The sequence below is a fragment of the Dendrobium catenatum genome, unplaced genomic scaffold (genome assembly GCF_001605985.2).
Source record: "Dendrobium catenatum unplaced genomic scaffold, ASM160598v2 fragScaff_scaffold_53, whole genome shotgun sequence".
In the NCBI taxonomy this organism is placed as follows: Eukaryota; Viridiplantae; Streptophyta; class Magnoliopsida; order Asparagales; family Orchidaceae; genus Dendrobium; species Dendrobium catenatum.
In genome coordinates this window covers 1,006,202-1,032,363 of record NW_021318515.1, presented here as the reverse complement: position 1 = coordinate 1,032,363, position 26,162 = coordinate 1,006,202, and the positions used below count along the sequence as shown (strand labels likewise).

The 26,162-nt window shown below is 36.1% G+C and overlaps 1 protein-coding gene across 1 annotated transcript; it reads left to right on the top strand.

Moving 5' to 3' along the window:
* On the top strand, window positions 1-19,396 carry LOC110093004 (ubiquitin carboxyl-terminal hydrolase 17). The gene is made up of 11 exons (XM_020817737.2): window positions 1-513; window positions 10,434-11,568; window positions 11,690-11,778; window positions 11,981-12,066; window positions 12,161-12,323; window positions 14,583-14,703; window positions 14,815-14,972; window positions 15,675-15,759; window positions 17,373-17,582; window positions 18,576-18,637; window positions 18,723-19,396. The coding sequence occupies exons 1-11, from the start codon at window positions 200-202 to the stop codon at window positions 19,336-19,338; spliced, it is 3,039 nt and encodes a 1,012-aa protein (XP_020673396.2). The 5' UTR covers window positions 1-199; the 3' UTR covers window positions 19,339-19,396.
* Window positions 19,397-26,162: the final 6,766 nt, after the last annotated feature.

Below are 26,162 nucleotides of genomic sequence, written 5' to 3'. Positions count from 1 at the left end.
GGCCCATTCCGATACTTGCCGTCTCTCCTTTGTATCTTTTGTATCTTTTGCATTTTCAATCGACAGTGCTGCGACGGCGCGGCGTTAGTTCCTGGCGGCGCCCCTACCGCGCGGGCGGCGTCGGCGACTTTCGCCGGAGATCTATGTGTGGCGTCGGGCAGAGATCCGAAATTCTTAATCAGTGGGCGGCGTTGGATAGATGCCCGGCCGGTGGGATCTTGGGTTCCATGGCGCTGTGGCGTTGGTTCTGGTCGTTTTCGTGCACGTTGTCTGGATGGCAGTTTGCCGCAGATGGAAGCTGGCACAGGCAAGGAGGGAGGAGGTTGAGTACCTTGCGCGGCTGGCAGCGGAGGAGTCGGCTAGGGAGGAGATGGAGGCCACTCTTACTTACGTCCCGGCTTCAATTGAAAGCTCTGGCGTAGAATACGTTGGGGGGACTTGGCGTTTCGAGTGTGCCGTCTTCCATATGCCCACCAGCACGAGATGCTCTCGCTGTAAAACAGTCAGATACTGGTTGGTCCTCGAACTTTCGGAGTTTCTTGCCCTTGCCCTTGAATAAAAATTTTTCATACCCAGCGCTTGAATAATACATTTCTTTCCCCTGACGTTGTATTAGTTTCTCAACTTTTGTTATTATATAAGCCGATTTGGAGTACACGTTTACATGCTTGGATTTTTCACCGTTGGGCTTGAGGATTTGCGAAAGGGATTATTTGGGTGGTTCTTGTTGTATTTAGGTATGCTGTCGGGTTTTTTGAGGGCTGAAGAAGATACTTTGGCGTGTGATACTTTGGAAAAGAGGCATAGAGCATGCTTGCAGCACCTCTAGCCCGCATGAAAACTGTTTTGATATGCTGTGCCTCTTCTGGTATTTCCACATGATGTATGTGCGGTGATTGTTTCTACAGCTTTCTTTGAAGCAACGATAAAAATGGTCAAGTCTTGGTTTTGGGGCATGGATTTGTTTCCATTCCGCTGCACATATTGCTCGTTCTGTATCATACAAAGAGTAAAATGCTAGTCTATATGTATAGGTTTGACATTATTTCGCAATAATAAGTTCTAACAAACTGGGTGGGCATGGTTTGCATGAACTAGCTCAATTATCTATTAATATATGCTCTTTCTTTTGTGTAGACAAATTAACTCACTAAGTTCATTTGTAATAATCTGCCAAGTTGCTTAGTTGTTCTAGTATGTCTAAAAATTATTTAGTAATTCTGAAGAATTTAACAAATTTATTTTTATTATCACACTGTTAATAATATTGTGAAGAGTAAGAACATGCCAAATAATTGGATAAAAACATTTTGGAATGAGTCATTAAGCATAAAAAAGATATTTGGAATTGGTGATAAATGTAGGGAAGCTGGACTTATTATTTATAAAATAAAGTGTTGAAAGAAAGTGAACTGCAAGTTAAATAAATTTTACAATATTAGAGAATCAAATTGAAATTGTGCAAATAAGATTTACAATGGATGTGATTTTTTGTTCAAAGAAATTAATGAAAAGTGCAGTGGATGATTAAAGAATCTTCATATATTTTTATTTATCTTAAAATTGCATATTATCAAGCATCATTAGAACTAGTTTGACAATTATTAAGGATAAAAATGTGTCTATCTTAAAGTTATTAAATATGTGTGTTGCGTCCTGGAGTATTCGCGGCGGTAGAGAAATATATAATTTAACGTCTTAGCATTGTACGAAGATCCAGAACACAATCAGATAAGTGAGAGGGTGTAGCGTTCATAAAAGACACCATAGTTTTTACGTGGAAATCCCCTGAAAAGGGGGAAAAACCACGGAGCCTGGCCCAGTTTGAATGAATCCACTAGTATTTGTAGTTGATTACAAATGAGGCCCTTCCTTTGGAGAAGCCCTTGTATTGATGTAGCAAATATACATCATATAGATTGCATTACATGGTAGGAGTTACATATACATGTTTGTTTGGTCGGAAGGACCGTAGTCGGCAGGAGACCGGGGTCAGAAAGACCGTTGTCTGTTGATGGAGGTCGGACGGACCGTAGTAGGCGACGGAGGTCGTAAGGACCATAGTCGGCATAAGACCTGGGGTCAGAAAGACCGTTGTCTGGTGATGGAGGTTGGAAGGACCATAGTAGGCGACGGAGGTCAAAAGGACCATAGTCTGCAGTATTCTGGGAGAACCGTGGGCATCATGTGGTGGCCTGGTGGAGCTCAAGGCCTCAAGTAATGGCCCGGCGGAAGTATGGGCCTCATGTGATGTTCTGATGGAGCACACGGCCTTTGATGATGATCTGGCGAAGACAAGGGCCTCTGGCAAAGGTGAGGGTCTTTGGCGAAGGTGAAGGCCGCTGGTAAAAGTGAGGGCCTCTGGCGAAGGTTAGGGCCTCTCGCGAAGGTGAGGGCCTCAGATGAAGAAGTCAGGCCTGAGCGTTGGGCCTTCAGCATAACGTCGGGACTTGAGCAGAACATTGGGCCTTCAGCAGAACGTCGGGACTTGAGCAGAATGTCGGGCCTTGAGCAGAGCGTCGGGCCTTGAGCAGAACGTCGGGCCTTCAACAGAACGTCGGGCCTTGAGCAGAACGTCAGGCCTGAACGTCTGGCATTCAGCAGAACGTCGGGCCTTGAGGTGGTGGTGCAACGAAGCTCCGGCGGTGGTTCGGCGAGGCTCCGGCGGTGGTCCGGCGAGGCTTCGGCGGTGGTCCGGTGAGGCTCCAGTGGTGGTCCGACGAAGTTCTGGCGTTGGTCGAGGAGGAGCTTCTTCCTTCTCTTCTCCTCTCCTCTTCTTGCTTGGATCCTCTCTTGTGAAGAATGAGGGCTCTATTTATAGATTTTCTGGAGTGGCATAGCTCGTAAATAGGCGTGAGATCATGGGCGAATAGGGAGTGGTCGAATGGACGACCGATATCGAATCCTACGATCGTGCACCGTTCGTTGGACATTTGAAGGTCTTAGAGATGTTGGAATTCGGCGATCTTGGGCTCGTTGGATTCGCCTCGTCGAGCCGTTCGATTTGAGTATAAGCTCGTTAAAATCAGAGACCGTTTGGTATCTCAAATTGCGGTTTGAACCTTCCAACAGCGCTTCGGGTCCATGATTCGAACCCATTTGGGCTCGGATCGAGTTGAATTTGGTGTCGTTGGGTTCGTATTTCCGAGACGCTCAGTTAGACTGTAAGTTTGCTGAAATCGGAGTTCGGATGGTCTCCGAATTAATTTTTGAAGTTTCCAATTTGATTTTGCATCGAAATTCGCACCCAATTAAGATAATTTTTGAGGACGTATCAATGTGTATGATAGATTAGTGATTGGCATGAGAAGTATTTATAAAGTGGTCAAATAGTTGTTGATCATATTTGGATTTTATCACGATTCGAATTTATTTTTGGATTTTTTTGTTTTGGTTATGTAATGATTAGTATAGATACTCGAAGTATGGTAACTTATTGTATGGTTTTGTTGAGGATATAGGATTGATAATTGAGACCTTTATGTAGTTAGATGTTAGAATAATAGAGGGAAGTTTTGGAAGATATGGGGCAGTGGACTGTAAGATAAGGATCGATTATTTGATATGTAATTTTAAAGGTTGTGAATTTTATATTAATGTCAAAATTCTTAGATAATCAAGTGATATCTTTGTGTGATATAGATATAAATAGTTAAGTACCTTGAATGTATTACATAAGAGTAAGAATATATAGATAAAGACATATGACATAATTGTTACACTAAAGTGGAGTGATTAATTGAAGAAGTTCATCTGATGCAAGAAAATAAGATATTAGAATCGAGATTTAAAAGTATATTTTATTAAATTGTTATATGACTAACTATGATATATTTGGTTCAAGTGTTAAGCAATAGAGAAACCTCTCATAACAAATTTATGTGTAAATGCTTAATGCTAAGATGGATATATGTTTAAGTTAATGTAATGAAATTTATTAACTAGAGAGATAGTCAGAATATCGTCCATTTAATTTAAGATGGTGAAAAAATAAACATTAGTGGATAGGAAACATTGTTTTATCAGACACTCAATGGGGCGTCTTGTGTGGGATGAAGTGAGGATGCCTTAAGGCATTTAGGGGGCCTTTAATCCCATGAGTTGTAACTTGTAAGCCCCAAAGGTCCAATCACTGCCTTGGGTGTATGAGGCATACTTGTATGATCCGTTGGAGATACTTGCTCCAAACGCTACTAATATTTTAATGAACATTTTAAAGGTTCGAAAGGTGGAACTATGGTTTAATAAGTTTATCAAGTTATTTTTTATGTCACATAAGCCAAGTCAAATTTAAATTGACCAACTAATTATTTGTTGAAACCTATTTCCTATTTTTTGCAACTGCTTGTAAAAAACGCTTACTCAATATAAAATATACTTTAAAAAAAATTGTAAAAAAAGCTTACTCATTTTCCACTCATCTCCTTGTCCTTTGTCATTTATCTTGTCAATTTTGAAGCAACTCTCTCTCTCTCTCTCTTGGTTATCAATCCGATTTTTCCAACAAAGTGTTGAAGTCATCACTTCATCTATAAAGATATTTCATATGGATCTCCCCCTATCTATTATTGAAGTTATCATTTATGGGTCTCATCATTTCTAGTCTTCATGTTCTTGGTGAAGGATCCTATGACATAGATGGAGTGGAATTTGTTTAGAAAAGTGACTCTTTAATACCTTAATCCGCATCTCCAACCTATTTCGATGCCTTTGGTGATGAAGAAAACTTTGATGATGAGGAGTTTGAGGAGCTAAGGAATGAATTATTAAATGGATTGCATGTTTATGCTAGGGCATTTCCTGGAAGTGACGCGCTGAATGGCCTGAATACAGTGCAAGTGTGTAAGGATTGTTGCACCGACGCCCGAGTGTAGTGTTAAATAGGCAAGGGTTCCCACATCATGGACGATGTGGTCAAAGAAGCTAGTCCATGAAATTAAAATTAGGATATGAACTTGGAATATAAGTTCCCTTATAGGCAAATTAATGGAATTAATAGATATTATGATCCATACGAAGATAAATATTATGTGCATTTAGGAAATTAATTGGGTTGGAAAGAAGGCTAAGGAGATTGATAGTTTAGGATTTAAAGTATGATATTCTGATAAGAGTCGTACTACAAATGATGTAATTGTGATTATAGATAAGAGTTAGGATAATGTTGTAAAAATTAATAAAATTAGAGATAAAATTATAACTTTAAAGATTATTATTGATGCTAATATTATTAATATTATAAGTGTTGATGCTCCTTAAGTATGTCTGGATGTGGGTTTAAAATTAAAATTTTTGAATGACTTAGAATAATTAATACAAAAGATATCTCTTGAAGAATAATTTTTTATTGGAGGAGACTTAAATGAACATGTTAATATAGAGGTATATTTTAAAAGCATTCATGCTGGCTATGAGTTTGAAGTGACTAATAAAAGTGGTAAGACCATATTAGATTTTTCTTTATCTTATGATTTTGTAATTGCTAATATCTTATTTAAAAAAAAGAGAGCATCTCATCACTTATAAGAATGAATATAGTAAAATTCTGATTGATTATTTTCTTATAAGAAAAATTGTTTAGATTGTAAAGTTATTTCGAGTGAAAGTTTATATACTCAACTTCGTTTATTAATTTTGGACTTCAAGATGAAGGGGTAGGAAAAAATAAAGTAAAACGTTGTTTTAGGATTATATGGGGGATTTTTAAAAAATATTAATAAAAATATTTTTGATAGTAATATACTATTTTAAAGATTTTTTTTGTGCACGAGGAAGCTAATTTTATATGGGAAAACGCAACTAGTGATATTAAGCATGTTGCAAAAGATATTATTGGAGTATCAAAGAGAAAAGCTCATAATAATAAAAATAGTTGGTGGTGTAATCAAAATGTGCAAGAAAAGTAAAAAAATAAGAAGATTTATTATGAAAATTGATTTAAATATAAAAATTCTGATGATTGGAAAAGATAGAAAGATGCTCGTAAGGAGTTTAAGAAATCAATATGTGATACAAAGATTTTAGCTTTTAATGATTTATATAATAGATTATATACTAAGAAGAGTAAAATATATATGTATAAGTTAGCCAAACAAAGAGATAAGAGTAATTAGGATTTAGTTCAATTAAAGTGTATTAATGATGAAGATCAAAAAATGCTATTATTAGAAGATTATATTCAAAAAAGGTGGATGAGATATTTTTCGAAACTTTTCAATGAAGATTATGATAATGTGATTAACTTTAGTAACCTAAGAACCCTAAATGAAAATATATATTTTTTTATTTTTATCGGCATATTAGTAAAATTGAAGTTAGAGAACCTTTAAAGAAAATGAAGTGTGGAAAAACTGCTGGACTTGTGATATTCCAATAGATGTGTGGAATGCTTAGGAGATGAATGAATATCTTGGCTTACTAAACTTTTTAATATTATTTTGAAGACAAGATGACAGATGAGTAGATAATGAGTGTGTTGATTTCTATTTTTAAGAATAAAGGTGATGCTCAAGATTGTATGAATTATAGAGGAAGTAAGTTAATGTGTCATACTTTAAAACTATGAGAGAGAGTTATGAAGCATAGGTTGTGGCGTGATACTAAGTAGGTCTACTATGGAAGCTATACTTTTATTGAGAGGTTTTATGGAGAAGTATAGAGAGAATAAGGAGGATCTACATATGATATTTATTGATTTAGAGAAAGCATATGATAAAGTTACAAGAGAAGTGCTATGGAGAGTTCTAGAAAAAAAAGGGGGTTAATAATGCTTATATTCAAGTCATTAAGGATATGTATGCAGAAGTTGTTAATTGTGTTTAAACACAAGATGATTTGACCAAGTATTTTCCTATTTCAGTTGGATTACATCAAGGATCAGCCCTAAGCCCATATCTTTTTGCTTTACTCATGGATGTTCTCACTGACATTTGCAAGAGGTTGTACCCTGGTGTATGTTTTTTATTGATGAGCAATTAAAACATAATATTTGAAATGACAAAAAAAATGAAAACAACATCATTAGAAGTTCTGAAGTTAGGGAATGAAATCATGATGATAAAATTTAGAGAACAAAACCTAATTTTGCTCAACTAAATTAGCAAAAATTATTCATTCATTTGTCATGCTCTAGGCATCAAACACCAAACAGGATAGAAAAAATCAATCTTAAAATATATAACTTGACTTCCATGTGCAATAAGTGATAACTTCGTACTCAAATTGGTAAAATTTTAAATTATGCTACGAGAATAAAGATGGTTAGAGATATAAAAACTATCAAAGCCATTTGTTGTTTAAAACACCGTAGATCTGAACCTTCATGTGGCATTGTCTCGCGTAATCGACGATGGAAACGGAGCATGCGGTCGCCTGACCTCGTCTCGCATAAACGAATGCTCGTCTCGCGTAAATGAACGCTCGTCTCGCGTACGCCCTCCTCTTGTGTATTGCCTCGCCTCGTCTCGCATATGCCCTCGTCTTGCCTTCTCGGCATCGGCCGGCTCTCCTCTCTTGCTCCTTCGACGAAATGAAGAAGAAGAAACTTAGATGCACGCTCGCGGTTGTATAAAGGAAGAAGCCCTAACGCCTTGTCTCACGGGTTCATAAATTAGAAACGATCACAACCTCAAAGTAAGTACGAGTGTCATTTTTTCCGGAATTTTTTCGTTTTTCAGAATGACACGCATATCTGATACGCGCGTAATTTTGAAATTAAATAGTATTTTAATTGGATACGGCTTTCCCGTATATGACACATATCGGTGCCTTATCAGACGCGTATCCGTGTCCGACATGTATTCGTGTCCGACAAATATCCGATACAACACGCCTTTATAAATAGGTGTATTGGTGCAACATAGGTCTAAAGGCTTTCATTTGAGTGGATCTAAAACTGAATATATGGAGTGTAATTTTAGTAATAATAGATCTAGTGGGGGGATTATGACTTTGGGTGATCAAATCATTAATAAGAATACATGTTTTTGATATATTGGGTCTATTGTTTAGAGTGATGGTGAAATAGATGGGGATATTAGTAGTAGAATTCAAATTGGATGGATGAAGTGGAGGAATACATCGGGCTTGTTGTGTGATAGAATAGTCCCCCTCAAGCGTAAAGGAAAATTCTATAAGATGATAGATTGACTTGCAATGCTTTATGGTGTAGAATCTTGTCCATTAAAAGAGAAGCGTAATATTAAGTTTAGTATTGCAGAGATGAGGATGCTCAAGTGGATAAGTGGATTTACTCTTAGAGATAGGATATGAAATGTGCATATATGTGAAAAGGTTGGAGCACCTCCAGTGTAAGATAAGATTAGAAAGAGTCGCCTTAGATGGGTTGGTCACATAAAACGACGGCCTTTCGATGACCCTATTAGGAAAGTAGATGTATTAGATTTAACTTATGTTAAAAAAGGTAGAGGTAGACCTAAAAAGACTTTGTTAAAAAATATTAGAATTTAGAAATGACTTTTCTTTATTAGATTTAAATAAGAATTTAATTCTTAACATGATACAACGGAGAAAAAGATTCATGTAGCCAACCCCAAATAATGGGATAAAGGCTTGATGTTGTTGTTGTATTTGTTTATGTTAACTGAACTTTTGAGTTTGTATGGAATATGATTTGAAATATCTTCAATTAAAAATTTGTCTCTTTTTTTTTTTGTATTTAAATATTTTTTTGTTTTTACAAATTAAAAAAAAAATCATTAGCCTGTACCCTGTGCCCTTGAGGCTTTCAACTTGCCTCACGATATTTAAGACATCTTGCTTTATACCTTTTTATTTTAAAAATATTATTTTGTAGAGCATATTTCTCTAGAGGATAAATAAAATTAATGTGAAAAGGATTATGAAGGAGATACCAAATACATGTCTAAAACTTGTGATAAAAAGACATTAAACATCTGATTTAGTACTCAATAGGCATGAATAAAGAAGGTTATGCATGAAGGTAACTTTAAAGAGTTTGAATAAGGCTAATGATATGATCATGGTAAATTGGTAATGATGTTTGCTTTGTTGTCCCAATGTAGCTATTGAGCATACTATGCATTAAGGATCAGCCATATTAGTCGAGAAATAGGTTAAATAAACTGAAAAAACATTCCATATCATTTCAAAACTGCTTTTGATTTTGAACATTAAAGTTTGCCCATGTAATCTTCATTTGATTTTGATCAGGAAGACCTAGCATCTATAATGTCATATAGTTTGGTTTGTAAATACTGATTTCTAAAGGCGGTAGCTTGTACTTTATGAATTTATTAGGGATGTAGGATCATATGCCCAAACAAATTGTTGCTCAAATTTTTTTGAAGGAGCTAATGTACTGAACTTTCAGCAGGTTGGATGAGTTTTTGTCTCTTACTTTCATTTTGCTGATCCGAGCTCAAATCGATATTGTACAAAAAATGTCTTCAAACATATGAAAGGGATGAAACAAACAGGATTAGTTACGAAGCTGAACCTAAAGTTAACACCATATGCAACACGCATGATGAATGTCTTCTAAAGAAGAATTCATGAGGCTGAACTCCAATAGTTGGGTTTAGGTGGCAATTCCTACTATTATTGATGGTGCTGATTACATAATGTAGAAAGTTTTTTGGATTGTCCCTATTCATCTCTTATATTGATATTAGGCCTTCAAAGCCTATAATCAGAAAATGTTTCTGGTAAACTTAAATTATTAATAGTACTTTTGGTTCCTTGTTATTTTAGCATCTATGTTTCTGGTAAACTCGAATTATTTTCATACTTTTGGTTCCTAGCTATTTTATCTTATATTGTCAAGCACACAAGTTTTTTCCTCATGTGCTCTATGGCTTTGATTTGGTTTTTGAGTTGCATGTGAGTGATGATAACTGATGAGTGCTAAAAATCTTGTTTGCTTTGCTATTTTAGTTTATATAATCAAGCATGCACAAGTTTTTCCCTTAATGTGGTTTCGGGCTTTCTTTTGGTTTTTGAGATGTATATGAGTGATGATAACTAATTATGGACTGCTAAAACTCTAGTTTACTTCTCATGAGAGATATGGAGTTTTGACAACTTAACTAGATGACTGCATTCTGCCGGATGGTTTGACAAAAGGTTTAGTTGTTCATGACTGATCAATGATCATTTTTATTGTGGCTTTTCACCTTCTTTATATTGTTGGAGATTTAAATGCATCCACTGTGCTTTTCTCCTTGCAGTTTTTTTCGCAAATACTGAATATCTTGTATCAGGAAAAAATCATTCCGTCTTACATCCATCGAAAACAAACATAGTTCATTTTGGATGCTTCTTTCCCCTTTTATTTTTGAGTATTCTGTAATAAAAAAGCTTGGATAGCTGGCTTCGTTCGTGATTTTACTACTGATCAGAGATGCTTAATAGGCTGATTGATATTTTATGCTCTACTTTATGTATTATTGCAGCTCTGGCACATGCCAGATTATCCACTGGAGGCGAGGTCACAAGGATGAATGTCATCGTCCTCAATTTGATCACCAAGATAAGCTTCTAGAAAGTAGCTCTCATTTTAGTCGTCTCCAAGCTGAAAAATCTAAGTTATTGGATGGCACAGTTGGGAATGAACAGAAGTCTTTTACTAATCATGTTGCCGCATGTTTTGTGGAACCGTCATCTGATTCCAACTTGTATAATTTAGTTATCAGGGACAATGATATAAAGGATTTTAGATCTTTCTTGGATTCATCTAGAACAGATAGCAGTTTTGGTTCCTTAGTCGATTCATTGTCAAGCTGTTCTACTTATCCTGGTTCCTTGGAAAACTGTGAAGAAGCTTCTGCCTGTGAAGGCTTGCATCCTCAGCTTCATGCCAAAACTGGAGAAGCTTTATCTCGTGACATTGCTTCTGTTCGACCAAAAAAAGCAGGTGTTGCTAATTTTGTTGAAGTTCCTTCAGTCGGAATTGGCAGTGCAAGTTTGTTGGTAAACAGTTCATCTCACACAATTAACTCAAAGAAAAAGCTGTCCGGCTGTTGCACCAAAGAAAGCAAGTACAGGTTAAATGATTCTCTTGAATTAAGCTCTGTTTCCTCCAACCTCAATACAACCACTAAGTTTTCTCAATGCTCGAGTAACAACAGTAAGAACATAGGCGTTGAGTTACATGCTTTTTGTCCTGATACCCACTCGAAGCATTCTGAAGAAAACAGAACCTTGGGAACTAGCTCTACCCATGGACGCTCTTTTGCAAATGCCCTGGATGGTACTAAGAAATCCAACCTCATGGACTGTAGAGTCAAGGGTTGTGACAAACCAGGTTTCAGCCCAACCTGGAAAAGTGCTGATGACTGGCTACTGAATGCTAGAAGGTTGAGATCTCGTTCTATATCTCTTGCTGAACGTGCATTCTATGGTGGTGGAAGGCATTCTATTTTAGATGATACATCTTCAAAAGTTAACAATGCTCCTACAATGACATCTAAATTCTCGAAGAGTGCAAGTCCTCTATCAAACTGTAAATCTGATTTGAGAGCATCTGTTAAGAGTACTATCCACCAGTTAAACCCGTCACTGAGCTCTGGAGGTTTTTCATCAATGCCTGTGAGTGGTGTATACCAAAAGTATAATGTATTGATTGTTCATGTTAGCACATTTTCTCATCTCCTGATACAGAATGGTCGTTTTTCATGTTTAACTGTCAATAGTTTCTTCATATTTCCAGATGAATTTCCCCTATGAACTTTTTGCCAAGCTTTACAACTCTGACAAGGTGGATATGGACCCTTTTGGCCTTTTTAACTGTGGCAACAGGTACAGCTTGATTACTGCTAAAGTTGATGGTTGCTCTTAAGTTCCCATACTTGTGATAATGAATATGTCAGTTTTGGCAACTTTGAGGCAACTATGAAAGCCTGGCCAAATTTTGAAGTAATATTATTTTTATGTGATACTGGCATAGTAACATCTATCTATGGATTTTGTATTATTGTTACAACTTTTTTCTATATTGCAGTTGCTTTGCTAATGCCGTGCTCCAGTGCTTGGCATTTACTCGGCCACTTACTGCTTATCTACTTGAAGGATTCCATAGAGCGAAATGCAAGTTTTCTGTCCTTTTTTAACATAAACCTTATAGTTTCTAACAGCTTTAAGTACGTTTTACCTTATTTTTCAACAATCGCCCTTTGTTTAGGTTCAAGAAGAGGGTGGTGTTTCACCTGTGAATTTGAAAATCTCATCCTGAAGGGAAAACTGGGGCAATCCCCCTTGTCCCCTGTTGGAATTCTATCCCGTATAGATAGAATTGGAAGTCATCTTGCGCATGGGAGAGAAGAAGATGCTCATGAGTTCTTAAGGTGAGTTTGGTATTACATTAAGCATTTCAACTAATTGCCTCAGTAATTATGGTCCTAGTTTACATGTTCCTGGCATCAGTATCAGTTAAAAATACTTTCCTTTTCTGAATACTCAAGGTAGTCTTTTTTCTCAAAAGCCACCCTACTCACTTTTAACTCTCACATAAACCCCTCAAAATCCCCTAATTACCCCTAGGGCAAACACCTCATCCTTCCTCCCGACTCCTTTCTCCCCTTCGGCTGTCCGCCCAGGCAAGCGGGTTCTCCGCCTGCAGTAAGTGAGAACCAGCCCTTTTTGGGCCGGTGTTGCTGTGGACCGGACCGGTCCATCAAAATACTTTCCTTTTCTAAATACTCAAGATAGTCTTTTTCTCTCAAGGAACCTCAAGGTAAATTCAATGGTAGTTTCTTCTCCAGGTTTGTTGCATACTCGTCATGAGGCGGACAAACTTATAAGATCATACAAAAGCTTGATTGAGGTGTTTTTAAGGTGACTGAATGCCTCTTAAGTGGTGTTTTAGCCAAATTAAAACATTTGACAGAGTTAAAAGTTATTTATTATATTGGAATATATTAAAATAGACTTTCATTTTATTTAATAGACATATGAATCTCAAGAGTGTGATGTCACAGGCCAAACTATTTGGCCCAATATGTTGTATGGTTTTCTCTTCTTGTTGTAACTTCCTGGAAGTTCACTTTCCTACGATTACTCTAGTATGAGCCTACTTAACTTTGTATTTTTTTTTATGAAACTCTTAACTATTACACCAAAATATACATAGATGTTTAAGAGTTTTGCTTCACTATATTTAAGGGATCTCCTACAGTCAAGGAATAACATACTATTAATAGCGTTACAGTGGCCCATAATTACGTTCTTAGCAAATGTAATTTTCAAGCTGACCCCTCTAGGTTCAAGAGGCAGCTCTCATCATGTCGCATATTGTCCCAAATAGGTTTAAGAGGTGGCTTCCATAATTTGGTGTAGATGCATCAAAAGATCTTCAAAAACCTTAGAAAATTGAAGCACGAGGAGAAAGAGATGAGAAGTGAAAGAATCATGCACATTTCCTGAAGTGGAGGTGGTGTTAAAAGCATTTCAAACATCATTTCATTCAAAAAATCGTGGTCTATTTTTACAAGACCTTTATATTACCGCAAAAAAAAATCCACATGAAAACATCTTACTATAGATCCTTTAGAAGCAATCAACCATCTCAAAAAAGTTGCCTTTACTCCAAAATTCTTGATCAATTTGCTTGAAATTTGTGCAATTTTATTCTAAAGTATACGCAAGATCCGAAGTCGCTTATGGGGCTGAAGAAGATAAACTATTTTGGTCATGAGGATTTTACAAGTGAATTATTTGAGGTGCCCACGATTTTTCTTGGAAAAATGGTGAACAAGCAAGAGTTTATATTGAATTTGAAGGTTGAAAGCTTCCAATGCCATTCTTTAGGATTGACTACATCTCAAGTGGGGAACCCAATAACAATCTCATTGAAGGACATTATTGTGCTCTGGTTTGGTGGTCAACTCGATTATGATCCTATATTTGCATTTCATAGGTTGATTTTGTGGACCCAATTTACTAATAATGAGGGGGGTGTCACTGTCATACCATTTAAGGAGTTTGGTTAGCTACTTCTTCTCAAATCTCTCTACTAGATCGAGATGATGGTATGTTTAATGATGGTTACCCCAGGAAATGAGCTCTAAAAATCCAGTTTTGAATCAAATCAGGTTTAAGGAAATCAATGGATCATTTTCAAAGTTTTTTTTTTACAAGCACTCGATTTTGTAGCACATTGGGCTTGATCGATTCATATCAACATTGGCTAAGAAGCACACACATGATCAAGGATAGTTTAGAGACCTTTTTATGTGATGGTCTCTGGCTCCGAGATATGGTGTGGATTTGAAATTTGTGCTTGTCAAAATATATGCATGTGCATGGATCCTAGTGTCACTGTTTTGGCAATATATCCCTTTATTTAAAAGAAAGAGAATTTAGAGCAAAACCAGCAAGTAAAAGTTAATTTGCTGTAACCCCTCATTTTCAATGAACAGGAGTTCTGCCTTCAGCAGCAAAGTCACTTCAACATTCTTGCAGTATGGATCAACCATTCCTCCATTTTGATCTCACTATTTGACTACATTATTTCTTTAAGTGGGATGATGATGGATTAAATTTTTTCGAGCTGTTCTGTATTCTTGAAATCATAAATCTCAGTTTTGCAGCTGTTTGTTTGATAGGTACGCCATTGATGCAATGCAATATACCTGCATTAAAGAAACTGGAGATGTAGCGGAAAATTTTCTTGAAGATACTAGTAGTCTAATACAATTAACCTTTGGTGGATACCTTCGGTCAGAGGTCCAGCACCTTTCATTCCCTGCATATAGAACTCCCAACCCCTTCCTAGACCCGCACCACATCTCCTTTCAAGTGCATTGGAATAATGAACTTGATTGTTGCTAAATGCAGATAAACTGCATGAAGTGTAAGGCAAAATCTGAGCAACTAGAACGTATGATGGATCTCACAGTGGAAATACAGGGGAATATTGGAACACTTGAACAAGCTCTCGAGCAGTTCACGACTACTGAAGTTTTGGATGGGGAGAACAGATACCGTTGTGATAGGTTGGTTCTTTTTAAGCCCTTGCTCGTATCAGATGGTTTTGCATGTTTTGACTTCTTTAAGCATCTTTTAACCAACATCAATTTTATGTGGAACACAACATACAGCTTGTATTAGTTTGAAAGTTTCATTAGTTATAAGTGGTAGGAATCAAAATGAACTCGTGGCCAATTCAAGTCGGATAGGGCTAAAAGAGGGATCTTTTGTCTTAATGATTTTCATTATTTTGACAACTTATGACTTCTAGCATATTCATCGTTTGATCATGCACTCAAAATTTAAAATGTTGTGGTTTTCGGCTGGAGGGTAGAGGGATGATGTTAAGAAATTTATGTTATGGGATTAATTGACCAGCAAAGGGAAAACTAATTATGTTTGTAAGTTTTGTTGAAATATTAGAGTATTATCAAGGGTTAAAAAAGCAGTAAGATTATTTTTCTAGATCGTTCTCATATTATGAAAAAACCAATTTTTTTAAGTTCATGGTCGGAATTAATATGTTTTCCGAAATTCTTTATTCTCTCAAATCCTCTATTCTTCCTCAAAGTGGCAAACATTTCAAAAACATTCATTTACTGGGTGGGATAGTCTCACTATAGAGTAATATATACTTGTACTTGAGTAGACTATCAAACTGATACGTGATCCGTGATACTCTTCTGACTGTTTTTGCATCTCATGTCTTCCTCATTTATTTGTTGCAGATGTAAATCTTTTGAGCGTGCAAAGAAGAAATTGTCTGTAGTTGAGGCTCCTAATATCCTTACAATTGCATTGAAACGTTTTCAGGTAATTGTGGTATTCCAAGTAGGACTAATGTAAATCTGAGACTTTTATCTCTCGGAATAAGTTGTCTGTATTGTTCAACGAATATTGCCATGCAGCTCAATATTTTGAAAATCGGACCGGACCGGCCTGTTCAACCGGTTCGATCGTGAACCGACCAAAATACCGATCCGGTCAAATTCAAAAAACCGTATTTGCATCAAACCGGCTCAAACTGGTTAGGACCGCCGGTTTGATCAGAAAACCGTCGAACCGGTCCCGATTTTGTAAAATCGACTGGTTCTATATAACAACAACAACAACAATCCTTATCCCACTATGTGCGGTTGGCTAGATGAATCCTTTTTCTCCATTGTGTCATGTTAAGAGTCAAATTCTCATCTAAATCTAATAAAGAAAGGTCATTTCTAATATTTTCTTGTTGACCTTTGTATAAAGAAACAAAAAGAACAAAAAATTCAGCTAACCTGTAGACCGTCGGATCCACGAAGTCGTGCCGAAATCCCGCTGCAAACGGCGCCGCTCCGGTCAATTTCCCGCAATTCCTGCAGGAATCTCGCGATCTCGCCTCGGTCGTTGCTCGGATCGCGTCTATAAAATGAAGCAGAGCTCTGCCTTCAGTCGCTGCTTCTGAGTAAAGCCACTCATCCACCTGAGCATCCTCATCTATGCAACACTTAACTTAATATTATGCTTCTCTTTTACTGGTCAACATTCTGCACCAAAAAGCATTGCAAGTCTCACTACCATCTTATAGAAGTTTCCCTAAGTTTGAGAGGGGCTTTTCTATCACACAATAAGCCCGATGCATTCCTCCACTTCAACCAACCTACTTGAATTCTACTAATAATATCCCTATCTATTTCACCATCACTCTAAACAATAGACCCAATATATCTAAAATGTATATTCTTATTAATGACTTAATCACCCAAAGTCACAATCCCCCTACTGGATCTATTATTACTAAAATTAGACTATATATATTCAATTTTAGATCTACTCAAACGAAAGCCTTTTAGACTTTAAGGTTGACCTCCATAATTCAAGTTTACTTAACTCTCTCTAGTCTTATTGACAAGAAGAATTTCATTAGCAAAAAGCGTATACTAGGGTACAACCTTTTGCAAATGTCTGGTGAGAATATCAATGACTAAAGCACAAAGATATTGGCTTAAAGCTAATTCTTGATGTAATCCGACTGAAATAGGAAAATACTTCTTCAAACCACCTTGTGTTTGAACACAAGTAACAGCCGATTCTATAAAATATTTAATTTTATTTTAATTAAATTTTAAATAATATGTTTTAATTTGTTAAATTCTTTTAAAATTTTTAAAACATTTTTATTAGATATGAAGATGAATTCAACTATGATATAAGCATGCCATCTCACATAACATACTTTGTTATAAGTTGTGCGTACTTTATACTATATAAAGACAATAACCTCAAACTCTTCTATAATGTGGGATAAAAAAAAAACTGCATGAATAATATATGAGTTAGAATGCGAACCATTGAAACTTTAACTTCTTCTTTTTTGTTATCTCCGGTCCCATTTTCACAACCCTGATTTAGCTTATCTAAATTGCTTTTGTTTTTGTGTTCCACAGCTGGGGAAGTTTGGGAAACTGAATAAAGCAATAAGGTTCCCAGTTAAACTGGATCTAGCTCCTTATATGAGCAGGGTGGATCCGTGCCCTCTGTACAACCTCTATGCTGTTGTGGTTCACGTGGATGTCATGAACGCTGCTTTCTCTGGCCATTATATATGCTATGTCAAGAGCATGAAAGGAAAATGGTACATGATTAATGATAAAGAGGTATGTTTTGTTTTTTCCTGTTATGCTATGTTATTTAAGAAATCTGAGATGATCTTTTTTTTTTTTTTTTTTTTTTTTTTTTTTTTTAATTTGAACAATCCTTCCTCAGTGCTGCAGTCTCCCTATGGAAATTGATAATCTGGTCCTAAAAAAAATTGCCATCTATATTTTTTGCAAATTCTAGTTTTTTTTCTTCTTCGTCAGCCTTTCTTGATGACTTTAGCACTAACCATTTGGTATCCTCTTACAATCTGTCTATATATTCTTATATGTTTCGGTGCTATGGATTTTATTCAAGTGTGTATTTTTGCTGACGTTTTCTTACCTTCCTCTTCAAGAAATTGTTTTTCCTCTTATGTAAGAGATTCATAAAATAAAAATGACATCCTTGTCTTCCTTTCGTCATCATCATCGTTCTCTTCTTTATAGAAACTGAAGATGCCATTTTTTTCCCGTTAACTGCTCTGCATGATGGTGGCTTGTGCTTAGGCAGTTAAATTTATTCAGATAAGGGGGAATTAGGGCTTAATATTAGTTGGTGTAGAGCCAAAAAACATCCATAGGATTATTGCTTCTTGATGAAGGAAGTGCCAAATGTCTGAAAGAACTATCTTATTATGTTCTAGGTACTTATATTTGTAAAAGTCCTTTCAAGGAGCCTGAATTATGAGATTAGGAATTTTGGTAGGTTTTGGGAGATTTTACTTGAAAAGAATTCACTCTCAATTCGTGTTATTACTTGAAAGAATGTATTGTCTTCAAAGTAACAAAAGAATGTAAGATGCAGTTTAACACTACTACAAAGCAACTTCATACAACTTCTAAAACTGTAGAAAAGTGATATGAGGCTCAATTTTTTGGTTTTAAGATTGTGAACCTCCAAGTAAAGCCTAGTGAACAATCTACTACTTACAAGGCATTGTCCAGAAAGAAATACTTATTTTAATGAAAATCATGAAATTTAAATGCTGATTTTCATGTATTTTTCTATAGGTAAGACCCGTGGAGCTTGAAAGAGTTCTGAAGGAAAATGCCTACATTCTCTTCTATGCCAGGTCACCTTCCATTGCTGGAAACCTACACTCTTCTGTAAATTCTCTTTTGATTGTGCAAAATTTAACATTCTATTTGCTTCATTAGGAAATCATCCCAGGCCCCAAGCCTCATCAAAAATGAAAGAGGACATGTTTCGTTAAAGACCTCAAGCTGGTTCAAGAAACCTGCTAAATTTGTGCATGGCAATGAAGAATCTCCATTCCATAGACATTCAAGCTCTCTGCCACACGGGAACCATGATCAGCTCAATAGAACTACCAGTGCGAGACTCTACTTTCCTCGCGCGGATTCCTTCAGCGACAGCTTCTCACTAAGCTGCTCAGAGGAAGGTTCGTGGACCACTGATAGCACCAGGAACTCCACAAGCACTGATGAGTTATCGGACTACTTGTTTGGAGGTGCCCAGCAATCGAGGTGGAGTCGACCGTTACAATTATCCAAAGAATCTGATTATAACGGTCATTTCCCTTCTAGGTCAAGAAACTATTTCCATCATGAAGAAAATGGAGAGGGTTCAGAAGGCATGGGAAACCATTATTTCAGCGATTTTTTGTATTCTGATAGAACTAATAATAGTGGTATAGTGAAAGAAAAGTATAGAGGCAAGGAGACTTACTGGAACAACCCTAAAGGGGAGAGGTCCAGTGTATTAATGAGAAGTTCTAGTGTGAAGGAGAGAAGACATCAAAGGTTGTATTAATATGAATGTTTTGGTTTTGTAAAGGAAATAAGCTATCATCTTGTTATGTATTTTTAAATCAGGATAGCTTAGAGGGGTCTTCTTTTTTCTTTTTCTTTTTTTCCTTTGGTAAGCTTTTTGTGTTTTGCTATCTTTATCACTAGGGGTGTCAATATTTGATCCGACCCAAAAACCGACCCGAATCAAACCCGAAAAAAATATGGGTTCGGTTCAACCTGTTAGTCATACGGGTCGGGTTCGGTTTGACCCGCCAACCTGAAATTGATTCGAATTTGACCCGCCATCAACCCGCGTCCCCGTAGCCACCTGCCTCCACGGGCAGTCGGCGTAGCCAATTGCGTCCTCGCAGTTGAGGTGTCACCCACGGTCAAGGCGTGCGTCACCCACACGCAGTCGCGGTTTGTCGGTCCCGCACTCCCACTCCCGCACGGTACGCTGGCGATTGGTCTCGTACGGTCGCACCCGCGGTCAAGGCATCACGCCGTCACCCACGCCATGCGCTAGCCTGAATTTAGTATTTTTGGTCCCTTTTGTTGAGATGATTTATAGAAAATTTTGCTTCAATTCGTCATTAAAAATAGATTTGATCGGAATGTCAATGCATTTTTTAATTAGAAAATTTCACAATTAAATTTAATATTATTGAATTCCAATTTAAACTAATTTATAGTTGAATTGCTCAATGAGATACACTCAAAGATATCAAATATGTTCCAATCAAATTCCAAATGAGCCTTAATCTATTGGTTATGAACTTAAAGCATAATTGGACACTCAAGACGCTAATTGGATGACAACATTATCTCCAAATTGTATATTCGTATAGTAGAATCAAGTGTCTAAATGAGATAGATCCAACGAGCACAATGTTGCTCAATTTCGATGTCATTATGACACTTAAATGTTAAAATAAAGGTCTATGATCGAGAAAATCAATATGGACCGCTCACTGCAGTACTTCAAATTTTGGCTATTTTTATGAATTACCTCACTTTGTACATGAGAGACTTAGAGATTGTGCTTAGAGGTTATAGAAATCTCAAAGTTCTATTCATAGACCAATATCAGACCGTTGATATTCAATCATCATCATCAGACTACTATCATCAATACCTCAAATATTTAGACACTCAACAACATCATGTTATTTATTAAATTATTTTAATAAAATGCTTTGTGATATTAAGCTTTACTATTATTATTATTATTTGCTTTCAAAATAATGTGAATTCATTTTCTCACATGAGATGTTCTTGCGGAGAAGTTTTCATTGTTTGGCAGACTTCACTGAGCAAGTTCAGGCCTTTAATTTATTTCACACTCGCAAAAAGTTGTAGCGTGTTTGAAAAAAAAAATTCCCAGGCTTTTGGAGCTTATCATTCAATGATTATGGCTTTGTTTGATCCAACTTTTGTATTGTTTTATAAAATAATTTTTTACCATAAATTTTATTTTAAAAAGAAAATTTTGTACTAAAAAAAATATTTTAAAAAATAGTAAGAAAGTTATCTCAAATGAAACCTATGTCTTCAGAATAATTTTAGAGTATTTTGATAATAATGTTAAACTTTGAAACCTTAAATTATTCTATTGTAAGCTTTAAATTATAAGATGAATTTAGTATAGATGGTCCATTTTGTTGATATAATTTATAGAAAAGTTTGCTTCAATTCATCATTAAATATAGATTTGAGCGGATATAAATTTCAATGCATATTTGAATTAAAAACTTTCAAAATTAAATTTAATATTATTGAATTCTAATTTAAAGAAATTTATAGTTGAATTGCTCAATGAGATCCCGCTCAAAGATATCAAATATGTTCCAATCAAATTCCAAATGAGACTGATTTATTGATTATGAACTTAAAGAATAATCGGAAACTCAAGACACTAATTGGATGATCATATTATCTCCAAATTGTATATATTTATAGTTGAATCAAGTGTCTAGATGAGATAGATCCAACGAGCACAAGGTTGCTCAATTTTGATTTCATTAAGACACTTAAATGTTGAGAAAATGGTCTATTATCGAGAAAATCAATATGGACCGCTCGCTGCGGTATTTCAGAGTTTAGTTATATTTATGAGACACCTCACTTTGTACATAAGAGGAGACTCAGAGATCGTGCTTACAGGCTATAGGAATCTCAAAGCTCCATTTATAGACTAATGTCTGATCACTAACATCTGATTTTCATTGTTGGACCACCGCCATCAGTATGCCAAATATTTTGGCAATCATTGCGATCTTAAGCTTAACTATGTTCTTTTTTTTATTGATGTTGAATTTGAGGGTGGGTAAAGTATTACTTAATTGGGTAATATTTTATTCACCAAAAAATTAGAATCAAGTTGACATATTAGAAATAAGATAAAATACAAAATACATATTTTTTTTCTTATTTTTATGTACTAATTATTTAATTTTATGTTAAAGTTTTAATGTATTATAAAAAAAACTATAAATAGTATATTGAAATATATGCTTTCTGTTTATTTTTTATGCTGATTTATTCTTTGTTTGGGACTTTTTTTTACTGCTTTCTAAATCAATTTGCTGTTATAAAAATTTCTAGTTCAAAAAATTTTTTAATTAAAAAGTTGTTTTAAAAAATATTAAGAAAGTTATCCCAAATGAAGCCTTAGGGGTTGTTTGGTTGGATGAAAAGTGAATGCATTGCATTCCTAATGCATGAGTTTTGAACTTTTGGGATATTTTGTTCGATGAAAGCAAATCCTAAAGTAAATGCAATATATTATATTCTAGTTTTTTTTTTAGGCAAAGTGCTCTCGCCTGTTTTGGTTGAGAATAGTTTACACTGGTCGCTCGCTTGCTTGAACACCGCTGACAGCCGCTGTCGCTACCCACCACCGCGATCACCAAGGCCACCACCCCCCGCTGACCACCACCATCTTTGTCGACTACCTCCTGCCATCCCTGCCACCGGCCGCCGCCCACCGTCACCGCCACAACCTTCGGACACACTGGGCACAACTATTTTACATTTTACATTGCATTCACTTTACTTCAAACTAAACAAAAATAAATAAATTCATGCATTTCATTCAAACAACTCCAAATTATTTCGTTTACACTGCATTTTTTTTTACACTGTATTCCTTTTTCAAACAACCAAGCAACCCATTAGCGTAAAAATTTTTTTGTGAGAAATACATTTTTATCCTTTATGAACTTCAATGTGGTAATTATTTGTTTATGCAATTGCTTGTTAAAAATATATAATATCGCATTTTTTTGAAGGGTACAATAAAAACAACGATGTTTTACCCATCTAAACATTCGACATCACATCAACAAATAAGAAATAAGAAAAATTAGTCCATGACAATTCCTATTTACCTTTCCTGATTTTTTAATGTTTAACCTTAGATTAATTCAGTATTGAGTTAAGAAGTGGATTTACCTTAATGATAACGAGGCTTATGGAGATGATTAGACCTTTTCTATGCGATGAGGAGACGTTATTTCTTCTTATAGAGAGGATAAAAATCGATAGGAGTTTTAAGGCTTGTTTGGGACGGCTTTCTTCCTGCTTCATAAAGCAGTTTTTTAGCACAACATTTTTAATTTTTTTTCTAAAAAACTGTTTTATGAAGTAGGAAGAAAACTGTCACAAACAAAATCTTAGTGGGTTGGTGATGTTATATTGAATTTGAATCAACTCCTATCGATTTTTAATCTTTTCTTCTTTATAATAATCCTATCTTCTACAATCTTCAAGAGATATAAGAATCTTTTCTTCTTTATAATTGAAGAATATATGATTATATTGAAAATCAATGTCTAAATTATATTAAATATTGAAATTAAAGAAATCAATTATTCATAGACAGACAGTAAAAACCCAAGAGCAGGGTTAGATCTGACATAAGATTGTAGAAGATAGCGGAGATTGTTGGTGGTGGTTGGCAACCAGAGTTAATGGTCATCATCAGTGGTGAGAATTGGTGGTGGTCGTCGATAGCATCGATAAATAAAAAAGGCAAGGGAGTTTTCTTCGTCTCTCCCCTCCTCAAGCTCTTTTATTTAGAGAATGAATATTTATTTATAGGTTTTTTTAGAAAGGTATTTTGGTAAATTTAACCAAAATTCAAAGCACTCCGTCGTATGGTTCATATGTATTACTTAGATCATAAAGAATTTACTGAGCAATAAAGTTCCCCCATGATGTCAAAATTGAGTGGTCTTAGGCTCGATTTGACTATAAAAATATCAAATTTGGAGATTATTTGATCATCTAATTAATATCTAAAAAGTTTTTATTACGTTTCAAATGTTTGGTTTGATCTCATTTAGGTTCGAAATATATCACTTTTAATATTTTTGGCTTCGTCTTGCCAAGATGTTCAGTTTGACTATACATTTGTTGAAATTAGAATTCATATGATTTTGAATTTAATTCAAAATGTTTATAATTAAATTTTCCCTTTAGATTTATAACAATCATGCCAATTTTATAGATAAATTATTTATCCCCTATTTTCAGTCGTTAAATTTTGTTACATTTAAAAATAAATAGTTATGATTTTTCTTTGTACTTATTAATGTTTTCCTAATAATTATGTGATTTTTTATCTGTTAAATTGTTACTTATGAGTTAGATTGATCCAATATTGGTTAAGTAACTTATTTACCTAATTAAGTTGGAGATAATTAGAGCCCTCTTAGGGATGATTAGTGCTACTGATCGTATGGAGATGCCAAAACAATGTCATAGGAATTAGATTTTATTTGGGACAGCTTTCTTACTGCCTTCTAAAGTAGTTTCTCAGTAAAAAAATTTCTATTTCAAAAAATTTTGTATTTAAAAAATGCTTTAGAAAGCAATAAAAAAAATTGCCCTAAACGAATTTTAGTGAATTAGGGGTTGCCATGTTTCTAATGTGCTTTGTGTATAAATCTATTGTTAGTGATACATGATCAAAAAATTATCTTGATATGCCACCAATCTCGAGGCAAAATCAAGTTGGAAACTTCAAAACTTTAAAACATTGGCCCATCTGAACTCTTATTTTAGCAAACTTACATTCGAACTGAGCGTCTCAAAAATACAAACCCCAACGACACCAAAACTGACTCAATCTGAGCCCAAATTGGTCCAAATCAAGGACCTGAAACCCTGTTGGAAGGTTCAAACAACAATTTGGATTACCAAACAGTTTCCAAACATGGCATGCTTATAGTTGAATCGAGCAGCTCAACGAGAAGAATCCAATGAGCCTAAGATCATGGAATTCCGACATCATTAAGACCTTCAAATGGCTAGCGAATGGTCCACGATCAAGGGATTCAACATCGGCCGTCCATCCAAACCACATCTCAGTTACCCTTGATCTTCCTCCTATATACGGGTAATGCCACTCTCACAATTTTTTAAATAGAGCCCCTCCTTCTTGAAGAGGAGGGACCCCAAGTAAGAGCGCAAGAGAGAGATCGAATATCGCTCTTGCCCCTTAGCTCCTCCTAGACCACCACTCATGAGTTCCACCAGACCACCACCTAACGCTCGGAGTTCCATAGAACCACCACCTAATGTCGGGCTTCTTCTGGACTACCACCCGATGCCAGAGTTCTGCCGGACCACCACCACCCAACACCGGAGTTCTACCAGACCACCGCTTGACGCTGGAGTTCCACCGGACTACCTTCTGAAGTCGAACTTCTATTGTACCACCGCCTTACGCAACGGTCTTTCTAACCCCTATCTCCTGCCAACTACGGTCCTTCTGACCTCCGTCGCCTACTACGTTCCTTTCGACCTCCATCGTTATACGGTATTTTGGACCTCTGTCTCTTGCCAACTACAGTCCTTCCGACCTTCGTCGCCAACTACTGTCCTTCCGACCTCCATCGCCAGACAACAATCTTTCTGACCACTGTCTCCCGCCAACTATGATCCTTCCGACCTCCCTCGCCAGACAACGGTCCGTCCAACCATTGTCACCCGACTACAATCTTTTTGACCTCCATCGCCTAGGGGTGTCAATTTTTGACACGACACGAAAACCCGACCCGGACCCGCCGGGTTGGACCCGACCCGATTTCAAAACGGGTCGGGTTCGGGTTCCAGAAATCGACCCGTTTCAAAAAACGGGTCGGGTTCGGGTTGACCCGGCGGGTTGCCGGGTCAACCCGCCAACCCGTTTAATTCAAAAAATTTCGAAATCCCGCCCTCTGCCCGCTGCCCCCGCCCCCTGCCCGCTGCCCGCTGCCCCGCTGCCACGCGCCGCTGCCCGCATGCTTGTGTGATAGATCTTCGTGTAAAGCTAAGACGTTAAATTTCACATTTCTCTACCGCCGCGAATATTTCAAGACGCACCAGTTAGTTGAGCATCGAAATTATTAAATTTATTTTAAAATAAATATATAAAAAAATAATCAAATTTTATATTATATTATCTTAAATTAAATCTATTAATTTATATTCAGATTTTGACCATAATGCTTTTACTATTTAAAAAAACTGTACTAAAAAACGGAGCTAATAGCCTAATACTTGTCCATTCTCAAGCCACAAAAAATACCGGCCAATTTATCGCTGCATGATATCCTGTAAATCAAAAGAGAATCTAACTTCGACGGAATCGAACAAAATCAGTCAGTTTTTCATTCAGTTTCTTAATTTAAACACCTATCAAGATTCAAGATTCATTAGATTATATTAAGTAGTCAATCTCTCCCAGATTTCCGATTCCTGAAACCCCCCACAACTAGAACCGACTCGCGACGCCTATAAATACAACTGAGACGGAGAGACAAGACTGTCCTTTTTCTTCATGTTCTTCCTCTTCTCACA

Coding starts and splice junctions, on each gene's coding strand:
- LOC110093004 (XM_020817737.2), top strand. CDS start 200: ATGCCCGGCCGGTGGGATCTTGGGTTCCATGGCGCTGTGGCGTTGGTT. Junction 14,704..14,814: donor GTGGATACCTTCGGTCAGAG/GTCCAGCACCTT, acceptor TGCTAAATGCAG/ATAAACTGCATGAAGTGTAA. Junction 14,973..15,674: donor AACAGATACCGTTGTGATAG/GTTGGTTCTTTT, acceptor TATTTGTTGCAG/ATGTAAATCTTTTGAGCGTG.